The 19,573-nt window shown below is 52.6% G+C and overlaps 2 protein-coding genes across 3 annotated transcripts; one reads left to right on the top strand and one right to left on the bottom strand.

Annotated features, from left to right (window-relative positions):
* The first annotated feature begins 10,395 nt into the window (after positions 1 to 10,395).
* Positions 10,396 to 12,854, top strand: SLC16A11 (solute carrier family 16 member 11). Its single transcript, XM_002826934.4, has 4 exons — positions 10,396 to 11,172; positions 11,411 to 11,554; positions 11,721 to 12,488; positions 12,576 to 12,854. The coding sequence occupies exons 1-4, from the start codon at positions 10,899 to 10,901 to the stop codon at positions 12,803 to 12,805; spliced, it is 1,416 nt and encodes a 471-aa protein (XP_002826980.4). The 5' UTR covers positions 10,396 to 10,898; the 3' UTR covers positions 12,806 to 12,854.
* Positions 12,855 to 13,864: 1,010 nt separating this feature from the next.
* On the bottom strand, positions 13,865 to 18,585 carry SLC16A13 (solute carrier family 16 member 13). Of its 2 annotated transcripts, XM_002826933.5 has the most exons (4): positions 17,864 to 18,582; positions 17,572 to 17,715; positions 15,564 to 16,301; positions 13,865 to 14,706 (listed from the first exon to the last, which is right to left on the bottom strand). In XM_002826933.5, the coding sequence occupies exons 1-4, from the start codon at positions 18,060 to 18,062 to the stop codon at positions 14,504 to 14,506; spliced, it is 1,284 nt and encodes a 427-aa protein (XP_002826979.4). In that variant the 5' UTR covers positions 18,063 to 18,582; the 3' UTR covers positions 13,865 to 14,503. The 2 variants fall into 2 exon arrangements, with proteins under 2 accessions (XP_002826979.4, XP_009249488.4); XM_009251213.4 differs by lacking the exon at positions 17,572 to 17,715 and having other exon boundaries at positions 17,864 to 18,585.
* Between the last annotated feature and the right edge of the window lie 988 nt (positions 18,586 to 19,573).

The raw sequence follows: 19,573 nt of genomic DNA, 5'->3' as shown, positions 1-19,573 counted from the left end.
GACCAGCCTGGCCAATGTGGTGAAACCCCGTCTCTACTAAAAATACAAAAATTAGCCAGGCGTGGTGGCTGGCGCCTGTAATCCCAGCTACTCGGGAGGCTGAGGCAGGAGAATCGCTGGAACCCGGGAGGTGGAGTTTGCAGTGAGCCGAGATCACGCCACTGCACTCCAGCCTGGGTGACAGAGGAGACTCCGTCTCAAAAAAAAAAAAAAAAAAAAAAAAAAAAATCACCAGATCTAATTGGAATCTCATTCCTATTCTAATAATCCATTTTAGTTGGGCTTACACGGTTTTAGGATATTTTTGGCCTTCTTGCATCTGAAGCCTTTAAGAAAATTTCCACCTTATTATTATTATTATTATTATTATTTTTTTTTTTGAGATGGAGTCTCACCCCATCATCCAGGCTGGAGTGCAGTGGCACGATCTCAGCTCACTGCAACCTCTGCCTCCCTGGTTCAACCGATTCTCCCACCGCAGCCTCCCAAGTAGCTGGGACTACAGGTGCGTGCCACCACATTCGGATAATTTTTGTATTTTTAGTAGAGACGGGGTTTTGCGATGTTGGCCAGGCTGGTCTCAAACTCCTGACCTCAGGTGATCCACCTGCCTCGGCCTCCCAAAGTGCTGGGATTACAGGCGTGAGCCACCGCGTGCCCAGGCCCACCTTATTATTTTTGAAGGGAGCCATCTGCCTATAGACACTGAAAGCACTAGGTTCTCACTCTTCCTGCCACCCCTTCCAGCTAGGATGAGAGCATGTGGCCTAGGTTCCGGTGGTCAGGATCACTGGACTTGGATTTGAAGTCACGGAAGCAGAGAACAAGTCTGAGGAGCAGCAGCTGTTTCCAGGCCCAGTGGTCACAGAGGGCTGCCAGCAGCGACATCTAGTGTCTTGTGGTGATAACAGCGGCTTTAGCAACCCATTGTAGGCTTGTGGCTTCTGCTCCTGCCAATCTTGGCTCTGTAGGTTTCTTGGTGATTTTGTGAACTACGCAGTATCCTGTAATAAATCATTTCTTTCCTTAAATAAGTCACAGTTAGTGCCCATGGCTTACGACTCACAACTTTGATGTAGATGTTGGCCAAAGTCTCAGACTGTTAATAGAATATGCCAGGTAAGACACATTTAGGCTGGGCGCGGTGGCTCACGCCTGTAATCCCAGCACTTTGGGAGGCTGAGGTGGGTGGACCACCTGAGGTCAGGAGTTTGAGACCAGCCTGGCCAACATGGTGAAACCCCATCTCTACTAAAAATACAAAAATTAGCCAGGCATCCCAGCTACTCGGGAGGCTGAGGCAGGAGAATCACTTGAACCCGGGAGGCGGAGGTTGCAGTGAGCCAAGATCACACCATTGCACTCCAGTCTGGGCAACAGAGCGAGACTCCATCTCAAAAAAAAAAAAAAAAAAAAAAAAAAAAAAGACATCTTTGGAGATTTAGACACAGACCAGGTGCAGAGCCTTTAGCTGGGCACTTTCCCCTACTGTCCCTGATCCCCTGTCCTGGATTCTGGGCTGTCCAGAGAGACCCAGGAGTCAGGTCCTCCAGACCCCCAACATGTAATAGGGTGGGAAGGGGGTGGTGATGACAGAGGGAAGGGATGAGGCCTGGATTGGAAAAGACACTGGAGACAGATTTGGTAGAGGGTATAAGAAAGGAGTAATGTAAACACAAAAATTAGCTGGACGTGGTGGTGGGCTCTTATAATCCCAGCTACTTGGGAGGCTGAGGCAGGAGAATTGCTTGAACCCGGGAGGTGGAGGTTGCAGTGAGCCGAGATCATGTCACTGCACTCCAACCTGGGTGACCGAGTGGGACTCTGTCTCAAAAAAAAAAAAAAGAAAGAAAGAAAGAAAGAAGAGTAATGTGAGATAGGATTCCCAGCCCATCGAAGGCCTTGGCTCCAATCTAGCTCCAGCCTTAGCTCTGTCTCATTTGTACCCCCTCAACCCTATTACCAGCCTCCCCACAGCCTCAGACTCAGCAAAGTCCTACCGCAGTCCCAGTCCCCACACAAGGAAGGCTCAGGAGACTCGGCTCCATCTCCCTTCTTCCAGTTGATATGGTCGTCCAAGCAGACTTGTTCCCGATACACAAGGAGCCCCTGGCCTCCTGCTTCAATGACCCACTCCCCGTTTCAGAGCATCTCAGCGACGTGCTACCTGGCCCTGAGCCACAAACCCTGACCTTTGTGTCCTTATCTCCTCTGCAGGTCATGTGCTTCTCCCACTTTTCCAGGCCCTGGTGTGGGCTTCAGATCTATGCTGACTTTCCACGGCCTGGTCTCTGGGTGATCCAGGGAAGAGGACATTCTGGGGGGTGAGGGGTGAGAGGCAGCTCTATTAGGTCTTAGAAACCCAGGCCATGTAATCCTGTAATCCCAGCACTTTGGGAGGCTGAGGCAGGTGGATCACTGGAGGTCAGGAGTTTGAGACCAGCCTGACCAACATGGAGAAACCCCATCTCTACTGAAAATACAAAATTAGTCAGGCGTGGTGGCACATGCCTGTAATCCCAGCTACTCGGGAGGCTGAGGCAGGAGAATCGCTTGAACCCGGGAGGCTGAGACTGTGGTGAGCTGAGATCATGCCATTGCATTCCATCCTGGGCAACAAGAGCGAAAATCTGTCTCAAAAAAAAAAAAAAACAAAAAAAAAACCAACAACCCAAGATCAGCTTAGCCAAGCAGTATAGAGCCTCATATTTTTGAGCATCCCAAATAGAGGAATGTTTCCTGTGAGTAACGCCACTGACTCTTGCCTGCCCGCCTCCCTCCCCGTCCACCTTCTGCAGAGGGAGCCCCTTGGTGGGGGTGCTGGGAAATAGAGGGGCTTAGTTCAGGGATTCCCTGAGGCTGCAGACTCCAGAGGGCCCAAGAACCTCCAGCAGGAGCTCCCATGAAAAAGCCCCAGAGCAGTTTTAGAGTTTGCAAACATAGATGCATTCCCAGATCCTGTGGTTCCCAAAGCGAATGATGTGCCATGCTTGACACTCTTTTACGATCTCCCTATAGACATCATCTAGCTCAGCATCTGCTTTGAGGGCTGTCCCCACATGGGCAGGCCTTCATGTTTGGTCCATCCGCGACTCTTTCCTGTACCACTGCTGCATTCTGTGGAGCACCAGGCACCGAGTCCACTCATTCAATGACTCCTTTGTTCGATGTTTCTCTCATTCAGTGATTCACCACTCACCTTTGGCATCTTTGTGTGTGAGAATTCCAGAAATCGCACCGGGCACGGTGGCTCACACCTGTAATCCCAGCACTTTGGGAGGCCGAGGCGGGCAGATCACGAGGTTAGGAGATCGAGACCATCCTGGCTAACACGGTGAAACCTGCCTCTACTAAAAATACAAAAAATTAGCGGAGCGCAGTGGCTCACGCCTGTAATCCCAGCACTTTGAGAGGCCAGTGATCCGGGAGGATGATGAAGTCAGAAGCTCGAGACCATCCTGGCTAACGTGGTGACATTTCGTCTCTACTAAAAATACAAAAAATTAGCTGGGTGTGGTGGCGGGTGCCTGTAGTCCCAGCTACTCGGGAGGCTGAGACAGGAGAATGTCGTGAACCTGGGAGGTAGAGCTTGCAGTGAGCTGAGATCCCACGACCGCACTCCAGCCTGGGCAATAGAGTGAGACTCTGTCTCAAATAAAATAAAATAAAATTTTAAAAGATGATTTCACTACAGGCTGAGAAGTGCTCTGATGGGGTTAACACAGGCAGATAGGAGCTGGTGTGGTCAGGTGGGACTTCCCAGGGGAGGCCTTGCTGTACCTTAGCAGCTCCCCACCACCCCTAACAGCAGTGTGCCAGGGAAAACAAAACCTTGGAATAAATATATACATCTTCCTGGAGAGTTATAGTTTTTCTTGATGATATGAGGAGAACAAGTTCAATAATTTATCTTGTCCTTTAAAGCATTATTTTCCTATGAAAACATCCATCAAAAATGGTTATAAAGTAGAATGCGGTTGGGTGTGGTGGGTCACGCCTGTAATCCCAGCACTCTGGGAGGCTGAGGCGGGTGGATTGCTTGATCTCAGGAGTTTGAGATGAGCTTGGACAACATGGAAAAACCCTGTGTTTTGCCAAAATACAAAAATTTGCCAGGTGGGGTGGTGTGCGCCTCAAGTCCCAGCCACTTGGGAGGGTGAGGTGAGATGATCACTTGAGCCCAGGAGGCGGAGGTTGCAGTGAGCCGAGATTGTGCCACTGCACTCGGCAACAGAGTGAGACTCTGTCTTTGAAAAAGTAGGCCAGGCGCGGTGGCTCAGGCCTGTAATCCCAGCACTTTGGGAGGCCGAGGTGGGCAGATCACGAGGTCAAGAGATCGAGATCATCCTGGCTAACACAGTGAGACCCCGTCTCTACTAAAAATACAAAAAATTAGCCAGGCGTAGTCACAGGTGCCTGTAGTCCCAGCTACTCGGGAGGCTGAGGCAGGAGAATGGCGTGAACCTGGGAGGCAGCGCTTGCAGTGAGCCAAGATTGCGCCACAGCACTCCAGCCTGGGCGACAGAGAGAGACTCAGTCTCATAAAAAAAAAAGTAGAATGAAAAATTCTGCAAGAATTTTTAACATAAAACAAGATATTTCAAAGAAATTTCCCACATGCAAAAGGCAAACTCTCCTTGCGCCTCTGGTTGTGGCATGACTCGTCTCTCCTCTGTATTCAGCTTCCATTATTAGTGAGTATTAGTGAGTGCTACTTCATTGGACATTTTGGAGTAGTATCAGCCTCTGGAGGAATATCTAACTTCCGTGGCCTGGCCTTCAAGGCCTTTCAGACGGGACCCTCTGCCTAGCAGCTTAATCCTACATTATCCTCCTACACATGCTTGGTTCTCCACACAGCGGCTATTTATAGCTCCCCAAACAATAAACAATGTGCCAAGCTGGTTCATGCCTTTGTGATTTTCCATAAGCTTCTCCCTTTGCCTGGAACGCCCCTGCCCACAGATCCATCTGGCAAACTCCTACTCATCCTTCAAGACCCAAGGGGCTCCTCTTCTGTGAAGCCTCCCAGCAGTCCTAAGAGGAATGAATCAGTTCTTCCCATGCACTACGGTGTATGTGTCCCCGTCCTTGTGCTGAGAATTCTTTTCTTTATGCGATGATCCTCTGATTTGATTGTGGGGCTGGGAGGGGAGAGACTGTATCTTATTCACATTTGTATCCCGAACCCTAAGCATAGCACCTGGCACGTGGTAGCTGTCTATAAATATTTTGTATGAGGACTGAATGAATAAAACTTATTTTGTCTTTTTTCTTCTCTATTATTTTTTATTTTTATTTTTTATTTTTGAGGTGGAGTTTTGCTCTTGTTGCCCAGGCTGGAGTGCAATGGCATGATCTTGGCTCACGGCAACCTCTGCCTCCCAGGTTCAAGCAATTCTCCTGCCTCAGCCTCCCAAGTAGCTGGGATTACAGGCACCTGCCACTACGCCTGGCTAATTTTGGATTTTTAGTAGAGATGGGGTTTCTCCATGTTGGTCAGGCTGGTCTTGAACTCCTGACCTCAGGTAATCCACCTGCCTTGGCCTCCCAAAGTGTTGGGATTACAGGCGTGAGCCATCATGCCTGGCCTTATTTTATTTTTTTGAGATGGAGTCTTGCTTTTGTCCCCCAGGCTGGAGTGCAGTGGCACGATGACGGCTCACTGCAACCTCCACCTCCTGGGTTCAAGTGATTCTCCTGCCTCAGCCTCCCAAGTAGCTGGGATTACAGGCATGTGCCACCACATCCAGCTAATTTTTATATTTTTAGTAGAGACAGGGTTTCACCATGTTGGTTGGCCAGGCTGGCCTCAAACTCCTGACCTCAGGTCATCCACCTGCCTGGGCCTCCCAAAGTGTTGGGATTACAGGTGTGAGCCACTGCGCCCGGCCTTCTCTTTTGTTTTTAGAGTTAAGACAGGGAGACCAGCATTTTCACATAAACTTTGTAAAATGCTAAGGGAAAAGAAAGAAGAAAAGCAGAAATTTCCATTGAATCTCTTTATAGCCATTCACATTTTATAGCTCATGTGGCTCTACTGAGAACTTACCAGGGCAATGTGGTGCCTTGGCCTTGAGGCATTAGCAAAGGTAGTCAGGTGGGAAAGGGCTGCCGTGCTGTTAGGTCCAGCCAGGTTCCTCAACTCACAGCAATAGCAGCAATGGAGGCCGAGTGCGGTGGCTCACATCTGTAATCCCAGCACTATGGGAGGCCGAGGTGGGTGGATTACTTAAGGTCAGGAGATCAAAACCAGCCTGGCAAATATGGTGAAACCCCATCTCTACTAAAAACACAAAAAAATTAGCTCAGTGTGGTGGCGGGCAACTGTAATCTCAGCTACCTGGGAGGCTGAGGCTGGAGAATCACTTGAACCTGGGAGGCAGAGGTTGTGGTGAGCCTAGATTGTACCACTGCACTCCAGCCTGGGCAGTAGAGCAATACTCTGTCTCAAAAAAAAAAAAAAAAAAAAAAAAAAGAAAAGAAAAAGAAAAAGAAAATAGCGGCAATGAGCTCTAACGCGTATATTTTAGCACTGTTCTAAGTTCCTTACTTATATATGTACTCACAGTTACTCACTTAATTCTTATAACAACCCATCAGGTAGCTACTGTTATTACCCCCATTGTAGAGATGAGGAAACTGAGGCCCAGAGTGGTTGAGTCACACTTGCTCATAATCATATAGTTACTAAGTGGTAGAGTATGGGCGAAAGATTACCTAGATGCCGAGGCAAGAGACTGAAGGCACAAACTGTTTCAGTGTAATAAAGAAATTAGTTAGAATGAAACTAGTCATAATACAAATTAGATATAGAGATGATCATGGACAATTATCAATCATTATTATAGACATTATTAATCATTAGCTTTTAATATTACTGCTTGTTGCGTTACTAATATAACCTAGGAATAACCGGCGGGTATAGGGTCAGGTGCCGAAGGGACATTGTGAAAAGTGACCTAGAAGACAAGAGGTGAGCCTTCTGTCACACCTGCATAAGGGCTGCTTGAGGGCTCCTTGGTCAAGCAGTAATGCCCGTGTCTGGGAAGACACTCATTACTTAGCAGATCGTGAAAGGGAGTCTCCTTTCCTTGGAGGAGTCAGGGAACACTCTGCTCCACCAGCTTCTTGTGGAAGGCTGGATATTATCCAGGCCTGCCCGCAGTCATCCGGAGGCCTAAACCCCTCCCTGTGGTGCTGTGCTTCAATGCTCACGCTCCTTGTCCACTTTCATGCTCCTCCCGTACTCCTGGTTCCTCTTTGAAGTTCGTCGTAGAGAGCGGTAGAAGAAATAGTGAAAGTCTTTGATCTTTCTTATCAGTGCATAGAAGAAAACGCTGACGTATGCTGCCTTCTCTCTCTACTTTGGCTACCTAAAAGGGAAGGGCCCCCTGTCCTGTGATCACGTGACTTGCTTCACCTTGTCAATCACTTAGAAGATTCACCCTCCTTACCCTGCCCCCTTGTCTTGTATGCAATAAATATCAGCGCACCCAGCCGTTCGGGGCCAAGATGTTCTCCGCGTCTTGATGGTAGTGGTCCCCAGGGCCCAGCGTCTTTTCTTCTATCTCTTTGTCTTGTGTCTTTATTTATTACAATCTCTCATCTCCGCACACAGGGAGAACACCCGCTAAGCCCCGTAGGGCTGGACCCTACGGTGGAGCTGGAATTCAGCCTCAGGAAATCTAGCTTGGGAGTCCATTCTCCTAATCTGTGTGCTATTTTACCTCCGTGAGCAAAAGATGACAAGTTTTGCTAAGAATATAGGGAGCCTGAGGTAGAAGAGGAATGTACCCTTTCACAGCCCTAGTCCCAGGCTCTGGGATGCCCTTCTGGCTTCGTAAGCATCCTGCGAAGGTGCTCAGCATCACTTAGCACAACTCCCAGATGCAGAGGGCCCGGTCTTCGCTCTGACTGCCCTGCATTTCTGCATCACCATGGGTAGACAGTGATTCGTTGAGCTTGGAGCAGAGTCTTCAGCAGCCTTCTCAGGAAGCGGGATCCCTGCCCTCCCGGGTGGCTGAGGACCTGCTGGCTCCGCCTCCCTGGTAGCTTTCACAACAGCACTCCAGGCTGGGGAAACCGGTGGGGCCACTTCCCTAAGGTGTGTCTGTCAGGACCTTCATGAACAGGACGTTTCAAGCAGAGAGCATGACATATGCAAAAACTGAGGAGTGAGAAAAAGCTAGGCATGTCCACAGAGCAGAGAAGACAGTGGCTGATGGGAGGCTGCAAAAAGGAGAGAGGGGAGATAGTTTGGAACGGTAACCTAGGTCTACCTTTGATTATTGTAAAAGGCCTGTACAAATAGAGAAATGTAATTTTTTCCCTCTATAGGCAATGGAGAGCCATTGCCTATAGCCATGCTGTGTCTTTTATGTTTACAGTTTTGCTCCTTAAGAAGTTGTTTTTCTTGTCTTTATGTGCAGATTCTTTTCCAATAATTAGGAAACACTGCCATCATGTGGCTCAATGGATGCATGCTCCTAACTTAAGTTGCTGAATGTTCTATCATATTGTTTAATAATTAAACCAAAGAACACATCTCTGAATTCAAACAGCTGAGGTAAAGAACGTCAACCTGTCAAAAAAGGACATTTTCTATAAAGTTTTTCAAAAAATCAATACGTGGGTTCAATGACCTGATTTTTTACTTTGCTTTTAAAATTGTAACCTGGCCAGGCATGGTAGACTGTAATCCCAGCACTTTGGGAGTCCGAGGTGGAAGGATTGCTTACATCCAGGAGCTTGAGACCAGCCTGCGCGTATGCTGCCTTCTCTGTCTACTTCAGCTACCTAAAAGGGAAGGGCCCCCTGTCCCGTGATCACGTGACTTGCTTCACCTTGTCAATCACATACTGTGACCCCCTCTCTACAAAAAAATGAACAAATTTAGCCAGGCATGGTGGTGTGGAGCCTGTAGTCCTAGCTACTCGGGAGGCTGAGGTGGAGGATTGCTTGAGCCTGGGAGGTCGAGGCTGCCGTGAGCCATAATGGCAGTACTACACTTCAGCCTGTCTCTATAAATAAATACACACACACATACATACACACATACATACATACCTACATAAAAAATAAAAAATAAAATTCTAACCTAAGTGTTTAGAGATTCTGATCTCAAGAATCCTTTCTATTCCCAGGGACCCCTTATTTTAGATTCGTAAGTTTTCTGTCCCTGCGATGGTTCCGCCCTTTCCAGGGCAGTTTGCATCAAGCTGTATCCAGGATCTTTCCCTTAACTGTGCCAGATTTTGTTTCAGTCCTGGGATTGTTCTCCCTGTAGGTCCACAGTTGGACAGACCTAAATTCAAATATTCATACCATTTTTTCCCTGTGAGCTTCAGTTACTGCATCTATAAAAGAGGCACGACATCGGCCAGGCGCGGCTCACTCCTGTAATCTCAGCACTTTGGGAGGCCAAGGTGGGCGGATCATCTGAGGTCAGGAGTTCCAGACCAGCCTGGCCAACATGGTGAAACCCCATCTCTACTAAAAAATACAAAAATTAGCTGGGAGTGGTGGCAGGCGCCTGTAATCTCAGCTACTCAGGAGGCTGAGGCAGGAGAATGGCTTGAACTTAAGAGGCAGAGGTTGCAGTGAGCCGAGATCTTGCCACTGTACTCCAGCCTGCGCTACAGAGTGAAACTCCATCTAAAAAAAAAAAAAAAGCAACACCTTCTTCATAGGGTTATCATAAGATGAAATGATAGCATGTGTAAACGGTGCCTGGTACACCGCAGGTCTTCACATTGAGGGAGTCCTGTTTCATCCCTCTGTCCTTGAGGGCCTGTTATTTTATTTTATTTTATTTATTTTATATTTATTTATTTATTTATTTATTTATTTATTTTTGAGACAGAGTCTCGCTCTGTCGCCCAGGCTGGAGTGCAGTGGTATGATCTTGGCTCACTGCAACTTCTGCCTCCCGGGTTCAAGCGATTCCCCTGCCTCAGCCTCCCAAGTAGCTGGGACTACAGGCGCCCGCCACCACGCCCGGCTTATTTTTTTGTATTTTCAGTAGAGATGATGTTTCGCCATGTTGGCCAGGCTGGTCTCGAACTCCTGACCTAAGGTGATTCACCCACGTCGGCCTCCCAAAGTGTTGGTATTACAGGCTTGCACCGCGCCCAGCCTGGGTGTCTGTTATTCTAAGCACAGAGCTGGCACTCAGTGGAGGTCTGTGGTCTGATTGATATCCGAGACTTACCTGGTCCTCAGCAACGTTCCTGAGAACAAAACTACTCATCCCCTCAGGCTTTTGGGACCATCCTTATTTCCACGTGTTGGCGGTGGACCCTGGGCTCGCTGGGGTTTGCAATCCACGTGTCTCCCCTGCGCGCAGCAGGCGGCAGGTGCACGGGTGTGAGCAGGGCAGGGCCCTTCGGCATTCATTCCTCGCCGCTCCCTCCCCGGGCCTGGGGGTTGTGCGTGTACATAATTCAATCCCCGTGGGACTGGCGTCTGGCCTCACGCGCGGCTTGGCGGATTGGCTGTTTCAGCTCGCCCCCGCCCTCTGTACACCCCGTGTCCCAGGTGGCTCGGGCCCCTGTGGTGATCTCTGTTTACCGAGAGAGCCCGTCCAAGTTGGGCTCCATCGCTGCCCTCGCTCCCCTTCGGGGCCCCCGCCCGCCTGGGAAGCAGAGAGAAAGCCGGGCCCAGCCCTTCCTCGCCCTTCCCCTCCCCGCACCACCCGGAGAGGTCGGGTAAGGGGGAAGGAGTGTGCGTGGGACGGGGAGCCTCGGGCCTGAGGATCTGGCTGTCCCCGTGCCCGTACCTCGCGCAGACCCGGCAGTTCCAGCCCTAGGCCAGGCTCCGGCTCCCTCCGCCCCGCGCCATCGCGCTCGGGGTGACGGGCCCACCCCGGGCGAGCAGCCAGAGGCTGGATCTCAGGGATGCCAGCTCCCCAGCGGAAGCACAGGCGTGGAGGCTTCTCTCACAGGTGTTTCCCCACCCCGCAGACGGCGATGACCCCCCAGCCCGCCGGACCCCCGGACGGAGGCTGGGGCTGGGTGGTGGCGGCCGCAGCCTTCGCGATAAACGGGCTGTCCTACGGGCTGCTGCGCTCGCTGGGCCTTGCCTTCCCTGACCTTGCCGAGCACTTTGACCGAAGCGCCCAGGACACTGCGTGGATCAGCGCCCTGGCCCTGGCCGTGCAGCAGGCAGCCAGTGAGGGGGGCCCTGAGGGGGGAGACGGAAACGGGGAGGAGGAGCCGTGAGTGGAGGGATGGGAGACCCACCTGATTACCCGACCACCTGAGAAAGGGCGACGGGCTCTAGAAAAGAGTGCATCTTGAGGTCAAGGAGAAGAACCATTAGTTCGAGGGAGGCAAACAGCCAATGAGAAGTGTTGGAGAGAGTTTGGGGGCCCGGGGGCGTGTCTTCCGTTGACTCCGCCCCCTTTCAGGCCCCGTGGGCAGCGCCCTGAGCACGCGCTGGGGGGCCCGCCCCGTGGTGATGGTTGGGGGCGTCCTCGCCTCGCTGGGCTTCGTCTTCTCGGCTTTCGCCCTCAGTCTGCTGCATCTCTACCTCGGCTTGGGTCTCCTCGCTGGTGAGGGAAGTGGGATGCCCGGGTCATTCAGGGTGAAGGTGGGGACAGGAGCTTGTTGGGGTCTGGGGTAGCGAACGAGGCGGGGACCTGGTGCGGAGAGCCGTGCTGGGAATGCTGGGGCGGGCGTCCCCAGTGCCGGCTCCCATCCCCTCCCATTCATTCGCAGGCTCTGGTTGGGCCCTGGTGTTCGCCCCTGCCCTAGGCACCCTCTCGCGTTACTTCTCCCGCCGTCGAGTCTTGGCGGTGGGGCTGGCGCTCACCGGCAACGGGGTCTTCTCGCTGCTCCTGGCGCCCGCCTTGCAGCTTCTCCTCGATACTTTCGGCTGGCGGGGCGCTCTGCTCCTCCTCGGCGCGATCACCCTCCACCTCACCCCCTGTGGCGCCCTGCTGCTACCCCTGGCCCTTCCTGGCGACCCCCCAGCCCCACCGCGTAGTCCCCTAGCTACCCTCGGCCTGGGTCTCTTCACACGCCGGGCCTTCTCAATCTTTGCTCTAGGCACAGCCCTGGTTGGGGGCGGGTACTTCGTTCCTTACGTGCACTTGGCTCCCCACGCTTTAGACCGGGGCCTGGGGGGATACGGAGCAGCGCTGGTGGTGGCCGTGGCTGCGATGGGGGATGCGGGCGCCCGGCTGCTCTGCGGGTGTCTGGCAGACCAAGGCTGGGTGCCCCTCCCGCGGCTGCTGGCCGTATTCGGGGCTCTGACTGGGCTGGGGCTGTGGGTGGTGGGGCTGGTGCCCGTGGTAGGGGGCGAAGAGAGCTGGGGTGGTCCCCTGCTGGCCGCGGCTGTGGCCTATGGGCTGAGCGCGGGGAGTTACGCCCCTCTGGTTTTCGGTGTACTCCCTGGGCTGGTGGGCATCGGAGGTGTGGTGCAGGCCACGGGGCTGGTGATGATGCTGATGAGCCTCGGGGGGCTCCTGGGCCCTCCCCTGTCAGGTAAGGACCTGAGCTTGCAGATCTGTGTACAACTATCCTCTGCCCCTGGGGTTCGAGGCTTCTAAATTCCCTTACCCATCTCCTCAGGCTTCCTAAGGGATGAGACAGGAGACTTCACCGCCTCTTTCCTCGTGTCTGGCTCTTTGATCCTCTCCGGCAGCTTCATCTACATAGGGTTGCCCAGGGCGCTGCCCTCCTGTGGTCCAGCCTCCCCTCCAGCCACGCCTCCCCCAGAGAGGGGGGAGCTGCTTCCCGCTCCCCAGGCAGTCTTGCTGTCCCCAGGAGGCCCTGGCTCCACTCTGGACACCACTTGTTGATTATTTTCTTGTTTGAGCTCCTCCCCCAATAAAGAATTTTTATCAGGTTTTCCTGAAACCTCCAACTATTCACCAATCTAGGACCCTGAAAATATTCTACTTAAGACAGCCAGAAAGGCTGGTTCAAAGGAACAGGATCCCAGAAGGCCCTGGGTATGAAGAAGGGTGACTGTCCAGCCAACCCATTTCTCTTTGCCCAAGTCCTGGCCGTAACAGGGAATCTTTGTGAAGTTGTCTGGCAGCCAGTTTCAGTGTGTTGCTGGGGTTGGGGGTGGGTTGCTCGTGGGTGCTATCTGCCCCATCTTCATGTCCCTTACCCTAGTTCCCAGACCTCCCAGACTTAACTCTTCCCTGCATTTCAATCTCCTTCTATGGGCCTGAGGGAAATACAAGAATCCTAGGCCCAGACTTCAGCTCTATCAAAGCTATTCACACATCTATACCCTGTGTCCTCAGCATTCTCTCAATTTCTTTTCTATTTCTTTTTTTTTTGAGACAGAGTCTTGCTCTGTCACCCAGGCTGGAGTGCAGTGGCGCGATCTTGGCTCACAGCAACGTCCGCCTCCTGGGTTCAAGCAATTCTCCTGCCTCTGCCTTCCCAGTAGCTGCGACTATAGGCACACGCCACCACACCCGGCTAATTTTTGTATTTTTAGTAGAGACGGGGTTTCACCATCTTGGCCAGGCTGGTCTCAAACTCCTGACCTCATGATCCACCCGACTCGGTCCCCCAAAGTGTTGGGATTACAGACGTGAGCCACCACGCCCAGCCCTCAATTTCTTTTCTAAGCCACAGGGATAATGGGGAAGAGGGAGGTATGTGGTGGTGGCCTGGAGAGCAGATTCCAGGGTTAAAATGCCTTGGGTCATCAGAGCTCCTGGACACTCTCCTCCACTTCCAGGCATGACTCCATTCGGCCAACCCAAGCATATGGGCCCCAGCTCATTTTGAGGTTGTGATTATTATCCAATTTTCTTATTTGATTTTATCTCTAAGGGACAGTTTTGTTTCCCAAACATGTGTCTTCAGAGAAGAAACTTAGGAGGCAACACTAGAGATGGTATATAAAACATGATAAGTCTCTTGGCCTTTGATTTTCACAGTTGATTCACAGCTCAGTGAAGCAGGAACTCCCGGATCCTTCAAAACTCCTGGGTCCTTTAGAAAAGGTTAGGGGAGGCTGGGTGCGGTGGCTCACGCCTGTAATCCCAGCACTTTGGAAGGCCAAGGTGGGTGGATCACAAGGTCAGGAGTTCAAGACCATCCTGGCCAACACGGTGAAACCCCACCTCTACCAAAAATACAAAAAAAAAAAAAAAAAAAAAAATAGCCGGGCGTGGTGGCTCCCGCCTGTAATCCCAGCTACTTGGGAGGCTGACGCAGGAGAACTGCTTGAACCCGGGAATTGGAGGATGCAGTGAGCTGAGATCACATCACTGCACTCCAGCCTGGGCAACAGAGCAAGACTCCGTCTCGGGAAAAAGGAAAAAGAAGAAAAGGTTAGGAGAGTAAAGGAGAAATAAGAGTCCTTAACAAAATACAAAGGGTTGGCACACAGATTGCAGGAGCCCCAGGCCTGCCCTAGGTGGAGGCAGGTCAAGAATCTTAAGGCACTGTGGTTCTGTGGAGACCAAGATGTGGCAAGAGAAGACCTGGAGATGTCAAGCTCTGGCTTTCCAGGCCTGACTCTGTGGAGTTCAGTCCTCTTCCAACCCCTCCTTGGGTAGGGGAACTTTAGTATCTAGTGCTTCTGTTACAAGGTCCTGGGGCCTGGAGGTAGTAGCTGAGAAGCAGGAGAAGAAGTGGGGCAGAGTGAGGAGAATTCCACTCCCTGAAAGAAGGCAGGCCCCAGCCACCACAAAAGAAGCCGTGTAGTTGCCTGTCACATCCCGGAGGTAGCCTAGGTCCAAGAGAGAAAAAGAATACACATGAGTGATCTATTTGCTGCGGCTGATGGCTCAGATACATTTTTGGGTGGAGGGAAGACTTATCATCTCAGAGGAGTTGGAACTCCCATGGAATAGTTGGATAAACTTGAGAACTCTGGTTTCCCAAAAGGGCCTCAAAAGTTAATTTCAACCACCTCCCCGCCTTCAGAAAGGACCTCCAAACCAGCCTGCAGGGATTTGGAGATCCCGATTGAGTCAGGCATACTTGTGCCTTTCTTTCTGGCAACTGTGGCCTTTCTTTTTTTTTTTTTTTTGAGACGGAGTCTCGCTCTGTCGCCCAGGCTGGAGTGCAGTGGCGCGATCTCCGCCTCCTGGGTTCATGCCATTCTCCTGCCTCAGCCTCCCGAGTAGCTGGGACTACAGGCGCCCGCCAACTGTGGCCTTTCTAAAGCTTCAGTTAATGGGTAAGAGAAGATAAAGGTCTGAAAGTTCTGGCACCCTGAGCCAGCAGAACTTTGACCAGGTGCCTCAGATACCTGGTTTGGGGCCCAGTAGGCCAAAGGAAAGGGTGCACACTGGAATGCTACGTCTGTGTCTGGCCAGGTTCTGCCAGGTCCTCTGAAAACCCAAGCCGTAGGCACCCTGCCAAGGGTTCCACTTAGCTTCTCTTTGTCTTTCCACTCAGACTTTCCCAGCCCCAAGTTCTTTGCCCCATGGACCCATTTCAGGGATGCTATGGTTGGCCACGCAGGCTGTGTACTGTACTACATCAGAGGGCAATATTCATATAAACTGTAATGAGAACAGTACTCTCCCCTAGTTGTGCAACATGGCAGCCCTCACCCCCTGGGAACCCCATTCCACTTACCTGACAGAGGAGGCCCCAGCAGCCCCCCGATGCTCTCTATCATCTGCAACAGTCCCAGGCCACAGTAAATCCTTCTAGTCCCTATTAGTTCAGGCAGCACGGAGAAGGCCAGTGGGGCCAGAGCCCCTGATGTGAAGCCGTAGGCCACAGCCAGAGCCACCAGGGCTGTGGGAGCCTGAGCTACAGGGAACAGGGCTAGTGACACCCCAGTCAAGGTGGTCCAGAGCATCAGGAGTCGTGTCACAGGCCCTGGGACTGCATCTCCCAGCCATCCGGAGACCACACGCCCCACGAGGTCAGAAATAGCAGCAACTGAGAGTAGGAAGGCAGCAGGTAGTGGGTCCCAATCCAGGTCCTGGAGATGGGCCACTAGGTGGAGGTAGGGAATGAAGTAGCCAGTGTTGATCAGGGTGAGGGCAACAGTGTAACGGAGGAAGGGGCCATGATGGAGGAGAGAGGTGAGTTGGGCCCTGGGACCACCCACAGCCAGGTCCTCAGCCAGGGAGGGTGGGCGGAGGAGAGCACCACAGGCCACCAGGTGGAGGGAGAGGGCAGACACCAGCAGTAGGGACCCCCTCCAGGCGTAGTGGCTGAGCAGCCACTGGAAAAAGGGGGCAAATGCGAAGGAGGAGAGGCCCACGCCTGTCAGTGCCAGCCCGGTGGCCAGGGATCGTCGGCGAGAGAAATAACAGGACAGGCAGGCCAGGGTCGGAGCGAAGGTCAAAGCCCAGCCAGAGCCTGTCAAAAAGGAAGAAGTGGTGTTGAGAACTCTTAGGGAGCTCAAGGCACCCAGTAATCCCCACATTGCCCAGCAGCAGAATGTAGCACTTGCTTTGGAGTCCCACAGACCTGGGATACAATCTTGGCTTGGATACTTTATAGCTGTGTAACCTTGTGTGTTTTACTTAACACTCCCAGCCTCAACCTTCTCAACTGCAAAATGTAATAATACACTTTTTGGGATTGTGGAAGATTAGAGACAAAGTTTGTGAGGTAACTAGCACAGAACTTTGGAGTTAGACCTGGGCTCTACCATTTCTGGCTGTGTGACCTTCATTTGCCAAGTTGTATAAGCTTTAAAGCTTTTCCTCAGCTGTAAATAGAATAATGATATCGATTTCACAGTCACAGTACCTGGCACCTTTTTTTTTCTTTTTTTTTTTTTTTGAGACGGAGTCTCGCTCTGTTGCCCAGGCTGGAGTGCAGTGGTGCAATCTCGGCTCACTGCAAGCTCTGCTTCCCGGGTTCACACCATTCTCCTGCCTCAGCCTCTCGAGTAGCTGGGACTACAGGCATCCACCACTATGCCCGGCTAATTTTTTGTATTTTTAGTAGAGACGCGATTTCACCGTGTTAGCCAGGATGGTCTTGATCTACTGACCTCGTGATCCGTCCGTCTCGGCCTCCCAAAGTGCTGGGATTACAGGCGTGAGCCACCGTGCCTGGCCCCTAGCACCATTTTATAGTAATTCTTCCTTTTACGCTCCAGTCCCACTAGCCCTGGGCTTGTATACTTGGTTTCATCTTTTTTTTTTTTTTTTTTTTTTTGAGACAGGATCTTGCTCTGCCGCCCAGGCTGGAGTGCAGTGGTGCGATCTCGGCTCACTGCAACCTCAGCCTCCCGGGTTCAATCGATTCTCCTGCCTCAGCCTCCCAAGTAACTGGGATTAGCGCCACCAGGCCCGGCTTTTTGTAGAGACGGGGTTTCACCATGTTGGCCAGGCTGGTCTCAAACTCCTGACCTCGTGATCCACCCGCCTCGGCTTCCCAAATTGCTGGGATTACAGGCGTGAGCCACGGCGCCTGGCCAGGTTTCATCATCCTTGAATTTCCTAATTCCTCACCATGTTTGTTGCTTTAGTCATTCCTATTAAGAATTCCCTTCTGGGTACAGGTGCTAACTAAACTTTCCCTCAGCTTCTCCCCGAACCCTTTGGAAGGAGCAGGGAGGAGGTGAACATCCAACGATCTAAGCATTTGACTCTCCTGCTCTTGTGCAGGCTCTCACCTGACAGCAACCCAATACTCAGGTATAGGTGGGTCAAGGAAGTAGCGAAAGAGGCGAGCAGCATCCCCAGCGCAGCCAAGATGCCTCCAGTCATCACCACGGGCCTGGGCCCGAACTTCGTGCTCAGGGCACTGCCTACCGGGCCTAAGGAAGTGGAAGGGGCGCTGCGAGAAGATCTCAGGCGTCTCCCCGCCCCCAGCGTCTCCCGCCCCTAGCCCTTCCACTTCCCAGTCGCCGCATTCCCTCTCCCTTCCGAGGGTCGCAGTCCGCCAGATCCAGGCGCCGCACTCACTCCCAAACTGCTGCACCGCGATTCCTATGGAGGCGATCCAGGAGACGCGCGCTGCCTGCTCCTCAAACGCCGCCACAAACTCCACGAAGAAGACCCCAAAGGAGCGGAGCACCCCGAACACAAGCGCCGACTGGAAGAACGCTGAGAGCACCACCACCCATCCCCAGCCCCCGTCGGGGGGCTCGGTCCTGCGCGCCATCTAAGCCGTAACAGGGCTGCTGCCACCCAGAGCCTCTGCGGGAGCCGGGTTCTGGACGCCGCCCCTCTGCACACCCACCCCCGCTGCCGGGTGGCTCGGGGCCGAGAGGGGTTGGAGAGGCAGGTAGAGAGGAAGGTCCCGACGAGGCGGCGAGAGGCCCCTGCCCCTTTTCCCAAGGGGGGGCGATATAGGACTGAAGACCTGGCCCGCGCTGGCCGGGCCAGAGTCTCCCGGGGGCGTGGTTCCGCGAGCTCGGAGCTGAGCTAGTTCAAGCCCGGGCCGGATCGGTCCCGGTTCCGTGTTCGGCTGGGAGCCAGAGGGCGGAACTGCGTTTGGGCCACACCCCTGGAGCGCGCTAGTTTCCGTGTAGATGATCTATTTTATCCCTGAGGTGTCCGCGCCGGGCCACCCTGGCCGACATCCACGTCCAGAGCTCGCCAATGAGGACGCGGGGCTCCCGGGCAGGGGCGGAACGAGAAGGGCAGGGCGGGATTTAGGCATTGTTGGGGCCCGGCAGTGAATGGGCGCATGCGTAAGGAGGGGCGGTAGGAGGCTGACTAGGTAGGGCCCCACGTGACTCGGGGACTGCTAGGAAGCTTCCGTCTCCTCTTCACCTAGCGGGCCAAGTCATCCCCATTTCAGCACCCAGAGCCACACGGAAGGGTTAGTGGTGGGTAAACTGGGTCTGGAGAGGAGAGGACTCTCTTGCTTTAATGAGGGGTCCAGGAATTGCAAGGCCCTATTGGGGGTAGGGGAGGGGTTAGGAGATGAGACTCAAACGAAGTGTCTGGCGCAGCCCCTGAAGCCACTAGGCACGCAGACCTAGAGGCCTGGATCCCTGAGAAGTTCAACGGCTAAGGGAAGAGAGAAGGGGAACGTGTTGGACTCCCGGCGTTCATTTCTGTAGTGGGAACTCGTTCCTGTCACTTCTGTTCCCACTAACAGGAAACCTACAGGTCACAGAGACCAAAAATAACTGAGGAGAGGAAGGGCGGCTGTAAGCTCACACAGGGCCCCACCAACACCACCTACCTCTTCCTCACTGGGGCTGGAACCTTTTCCTCTGCCCTCTAGTAACAACCACTTCCTAACCACCTTTTTTGATCTGATGGTGGGGTAGACTAAAGAGACAAACTATGACCCTGGCTACTGGAGCAGTCAGCCCCCTCCTACCCAAGTAGTCCTCAGGCCCCTAGCAAACACTCCCCAGTCCTTCCCAGTCTCCATAACACCAATGGCTTGGATTTCCTCTTCCTTCATTATAAGCCATACTTCCCAGGACCCTGACCTTGAAACCGTGGACTCAGGGTTCACTCCCAGATTACTGGGGAAAGCAGCAAACAAGAAGTGAGGCAGGGAGGGAGGCTGTATAGTCTTAAAAAAATATCGAGCCTTAAATAATTTTATATGTGGGAAATAAAAGTAATCATCAATAATACACACATAATACTTTCTAAGAGTCAAAATGTCGGCTGGTGGGGAATATGCCAAAGATACAGAAATTGGTGTGG

The sequence above is a fragment of the Pongo abelii genome, chromosome 19 (assembly GCF_028885655.2).
Source record: "Pongo abelii isolate AG06213 chromosome 19, NHGRI_mPonAbe1-v2.0_pri, whole genome shotgun sequence".
In the NCBI taxonomy this organism is placed as follows: Eukaryota; Metazoa; Chordata; class Mammalia; order Primates; family Hominidae; genus Pongo; species Pongo abelii.
The sequence above is the reverse complement of the archived record's forward strand: the minus strand, read 5'-3'. Positions and strand labels throughout refer to the sequence as shown.